This window comes from Momordica charantia, assembly GCF_013281855.1.
Source record: "Momordica charantia cultivar OHB3-1 chromosome 7 unlocalized genomic scaffold, Mcharantia_2.0 BLBB01000007.1, whole genome shotgun sequence".
Classification (NCBI taxonomy): Eukaryota; Viridiplantae; Streptophyta; class Magnoliopsida; order Cucurbitales; family Cucurbitaceae; genus Momordica; species Momordica charantia.
Genome location: NW_028275165.1, coordinates 14275573 through 14280598, shown reverse-complemented (window position 1 = coordinate 14280598; position 5026 = coordinate 14275573). Strand labels below are relative to the sequence as shown.

Below are 5026 nucleotides of genomic sequence, written 5' to 3'. Positions count from 1 at the left end.
TCTAACTTGTCTGACTTTTTATGCCAAACAGTTTTATGTCCTGTATTTTTCTGCTTTAGTTTTGACCATGCTGAGCCGTTACTGGCTTTTTGCCTGTTTGGCTTGCTTCTAGATGTGTCCCAATTTCGAGTTTCTTGATTGGTCGTAGATATGTAGATATTCATATGATGCTCCCTGCTTGAGAAATTTATTTCAGAATGAACATAAAAACTCAAGTACCACATCGAATGTCGAAGACTTTATTAGTAGGAAGATCGTCCTGTCGAAGATTTAGTTACAATAACCTTAGTTGGTCCAAATAATGGAAAAACATAAAAATGTATAGAAATATGTCGAACTAGTGGTAGTATCTTTTGAGGTGCTGAGCGTGCCATGGGTGTAGTAAGGCCTTCCCCCGTTGGTCTTCTAGAGCATAAGTGCCTGCTCGAACCACTTTAGTGACTTTGTATGGGCCCTCCCATGTTGGCCCAAACGCCCCGCTAGTTCAATCTTTGGTATTAGACATAATATTTCTTAGCACTAAATCACCTTCTTTAAAGTCACGCTTCTAAACCTTCGAGTTGTAGTATCGAGCTATATGAGTTCGTAGTCGTGCTGTTTCTCGATGTTCTTCTAATAGGCCGAGGCTAAGCTGCACGGACTCATTGTTGTCGGGTAGACTGAACTGCTCTACCCTTGGGGAAGGGAGACCAATTTCCACTAGCACCACTGCTTCAGAGCCAAATGACAGTGGAAATGACGTTTCTCCCGTCGAAGTACAAGGTGTTGTTCTGTAGGCCAATAATGCATTGAGAAGCTCCTCTGCCCACAACCCTTTAAGCTTTTCTAATCTGGTTTTCAAAGTTCTTTTGATGATTTTGTTGACTGTTTCAACCTGCTCATTAGCTTGCAGATGTGCTGGCGAGGAACAGATGTGCTTAATGTCCAACTCCCTCTAAAATTCTCGAAAGGCAACATTGTCGAACTGCTTCCCATTATCACTGACAATGGTGTAGAGTATTCCAAAGCAGCAAATTATGTTCTTCCAGATAAAGTCGGTGACTTTTTTCTCACTAATTGTAGCTAGGGCTTTGGCTTCGGCCCATTTAGTAAAATAATCGACTGCCACTACTGCAAATTTGGTCTAGCCCTTTTCCTAGTGGGAGGGGCCCTATAAGGTCTATTCCCCACTGAGCAAAGGGCCAAGGACTCATTATGCTCGTTAGAGACTCTGGCAGTTACCTAGGTACTATTGCAAACCGTTGCCATTTGTCGCATTTTTTGGTGAATTGCTTCGTGTTGTTCAGCATGGTCAGCCAGTAGTACCCTTGTCGAACTATTTTGTGAGTTAGGTATCATGCTCCAGAATGGCTCTCGCAAACGCCCTCATGTATCTCTCTCATGACGTAGTCAGCTTCGTCGGGCGTTAGGCATTTTAAAAGCTGCAACGAGTAACCTCTTTTGTACAAATTGTCATTTTTAAGTACGTATCTTGCTGCTCGTCGTTGTAGCTGCTGGGCCTCTATCTTTTCAGTAAGCAGGATCCCGTCTCTCAAATATTTGATCAAAGGGCTCATCCAGTTTTCTTTTGGTTGTCCTTGCTTGTCGATATCCACTGCTTCCTGAGCTTCTATGCTTGGCTCGGGTAGAATCTCGATCGGTACAGTTCTTCCTAGGTCGGTTTCATAAGATGCAGTCAATCGAGCTAACGCATCGGCGTTGACGTTTTGAGCACGTGGAATTTGTCGAATCTCATATTTTGATAATTGGTCGAACTGGTTTTTTACCTGAGAAAGGTATTTCGTCATTCGCGGTTCTCTAGCTTGGAACTCCTCTTTCACCTGACTTACAATCAACTGTGAATCGCTGAGTATCAGTATATTTCTGACTCCAACGTACCTGGCCACCTTTAGTCCTGCTAGTAGAGCTTCATACTCGGCTTCGTTGTTGGATGCATGAAAATTGAACCGCAGTGCATATTCGAATCTCTCTCTATCCGGAGAGACCAGTAGAAGTCCTACCCTGCATCCTCGAAAATTTGAGGACCCATCTACGTAAAGTGTCCAGGGTTTCTCTTCCTCAATAAATTGTGGGTCGATACTATATACTTGAGGTTCTGTTGGGGTTAATTCTGCTACGAAGTCTGCCACAGTCTGCCCTTTCATGGCAGTTCTTGGCTTATAGTGAATGTCGTACTTGTTGAGCTCCACAGCCCACTTCACCAGTCGCCCAGAAGTGTCTGGCCTTTACAAAATCTGTCGCAAGGGAAAGTTGGTGAGGACGGTTATTCTGTGAGCTTGGAAATACGGACGTAGTCTCTGAGCCGAAGTGACCAGTGCTAATGCCAATTTCTCCATTTGCGGGTATCTAAGCTCTGCATCTACCATTGCTTTGCTTGTGTAGTAGATTGGAGGCTGTCGTTCATCTTCTTCCTTTATCAACGCGGAACTTACTGCAGTGTCGGATACAACTAAGTATAAGTAGAGTTCATCACCTATGATTGGCTTTGAGAGGAGTGAGGCTGCCCTCAAGTACTGCTTCAGATCCTTAAAGGCAGTATCGCACTCTTCTGTCCATTCAAATTGTCCTTTCTTCCTCAGGATTTTGAAGAATGGCAGGCAGTTGTCAGTTGAACGGCTAACGAATCTGTTGCTGCTATCCTTCCGTTGAGTCCCTGTAGTTGCTTCAGAGTTCTGGGTGGATCCATCTCCAGAACAACTTTGATCTTATCTAGATTGGCTTCGATTCCCCTTTGGTGTACTAAAAATCCTAGGAATTTGCCCGAGGTCACTCCAAACGTACATTTGGTAGGATTCGGCTTCATCTTGTACTTTCGCAAAACATCGAATGCGTCTGCCAAATCCTCCTCGTGTCGCTTGTTCTTTCGACTCTTTACCAGCATATCGTCTACTTAGACTTCCATATTTTTGCCGATTAAGGCTGCAAACATCCGATTCACCATTCGTTGGTAAGTCGCACCTGCATTCTTCAATCCAAACGGCATCACAGTGTAGCAATATAAACCTCGACTCGTGACAAAAGAGGTTTTCTCTTGATCCGGTAAATGTATCTTGATTTGATTATATCAGGAGTAGGCATCCATAAAACTCAATCTTTCATGCCCTGCAATGGCATCAACCAGTCGATCTATTCGAGGCAAACGAAAAGAATCCTTTGGACATGCCTTATTTAGGTATGTGAAGTCGATGCACATTCTCCATTTGCCATTCGGCTTCTTTACCAACACTACGTTGGATATCCACTGGGGATAATGTACTTCCCGAATGAAGCCTGCTTTCAGTAGCTCCTCCACCTGTTCAACTACAATCTCGTTCCTTTCTTGGTTGCATGAGCGACGCTTCTGTTTTAGTGGCTTACAGCTCTCGTCGACGTCGAGTCGATGTACCATCACTCCTCGATCGATTCCTGGCATGTACTCATGTGACCACGCGAACATGTCGGCGTTGCATATGAGGAAGTTTATAAGGCTTTCTCTTTCCTCATTCCCCAACCTGGTTCCAATGTTGACTCGTGTTGTCAGAGGGACAGATTCTACCTCCTCAACCGGTTTTGCCTTGTCATGGGTGGTCGAATTAAGTTGATGACTAGGGCTCGACTTGCCTCACTCGAGGGGTCGGTCGCTTCACAAATTGGAAATTGGAAAAAACTTCCAAATCATGAATAGTATCGGCAAGCTCAAGGCACAAAACCAGTGGCAGGAACCAAGCAGCTAAAATCCAAAATTGGATCAAAAGCTTTTGGTAGAAGCTCTGTGCGTTAGAAACCTTGACATTATTAGCCACTGATATACATATAAATTAGGCTATAGAATGATCTCGTGGTAACGACAAGCGACAGGTACTCTCAAAACAAAGATTTTGGTACAATTATTCGTCCTCTGTTTTGAGAGTGGGGGTCATTGTTATAGAGAACAAAAACAACCCAAAATGAGACAAGAAACTGATGTCCGAGATCATCGACTGGGGGAGACCAGCCTGCGATGTAACGGGCCGACCCAAAGGACGACCTAGCGCCGAGGCTGTCATGGCGCCTTGGTGCCGAGGTGTGGTTGGCGCCGAGGCGCCTACTTCTCAACAATCGCCTTCAGGCCAAGATACCATGTGAGCCTCCTCCGCTCGGATCTACATCAGGAGGTTAAACACATCTATTCGGGGCCGAGGCCGATCATTAGGCCTCGTAACTCCGAATTAGGGCTCAACTACAGAAGGTTCTGGAACCACCCTCACAGCTATAAATAGCAGTGCAGTCTAACCCTATGCAGGCAAGTGATATATCCCAAGCTCACTATTTTAACCTCTAAAGTAATTCTAAATCTCGTGATCTTAGAACTACCCCAGTCATACATTCAAGTTCCAATCTAAACCACCTCTCCCAAGCGTAAGATTCAGATTTAACATCAATTAATGAGTGATCAAGAGATTAAAGACATTAAGCAAATAAATGCACAAATAAATTAAGAATACATCAATAAAGACAATTTTTAATAAATCCAACACATAAATTCAGCGACTACATCAATCTCTAGAACAAGAAAATTAGCTGCTCATGTTCATAAAAATACAACAAAATCCCACTGAGAATTTCATAATAAATCTAGAAAAGATAAGAGAAATGAGAGAAACTAAAGTCGTTGTGTCGATTGACCGTCCCTGACTCAATCTCTACGATCACAAACCTTCAAAAATTGTCTCCTCGCCCTCATTGCTTCGACTCACGAGCATAACCTTTCAAAACTTCAATTCTCAATGTAAGAATGTCCAAATGTCCCCCAAAACGACACACTAATTTTTTATTTATGAAATGACATCGCTACAGTGCCATGACGTCATTAGTGAGCGACATGGCGCTGTCCCAGAATTGTGACGGACACGCAAAGTTTGTAGCACCATGGCGCTACAAGATAGTGCTGCGGTGCTGTCATCATAGAAGAAAGCCTAAGTTTCGTCTGCAGGCGCCATGGCGCTGCTTGATGGCGCTGTGGTGCTGTTTATTCGGAATTTTACTCTCAATTATGGCCTACAGGCGC

The 5026-nt window shown here is 43.9% G+C and overlaps 1 protein-coding gene across 1 annotated transcript; it reads right to left on the bottom strand.

Moving 5' to 3' along the window:
• Positions 1 to 1334: 1334 nt before the first annotated feature.
• On the bottom strand, positions 1335 to 2144 carry LOC148210418 (uncharacterized). Its single transcript, XM_088126313.1, has one exon. It carries the CDS (start codon positions 2142 to 2144, stop codon positions 1335 to 1337), a length of 810 nt encoding a protein of 269 aa, XP_087982439.1.
• Between the last annotated feature and the right edge of the window lie 2882 nt (positions 2145 to 5026).

What these genes read in the sequence shown, in the direction of transcription:
- LOC148210418 (XM_088126313.1), bottom strand. Translation starts at nt 2,144, where the DNA reads ATGAAAGGGCAGACTGTGGCAGACTTCGTAGCAGAATTAACCCCAACA.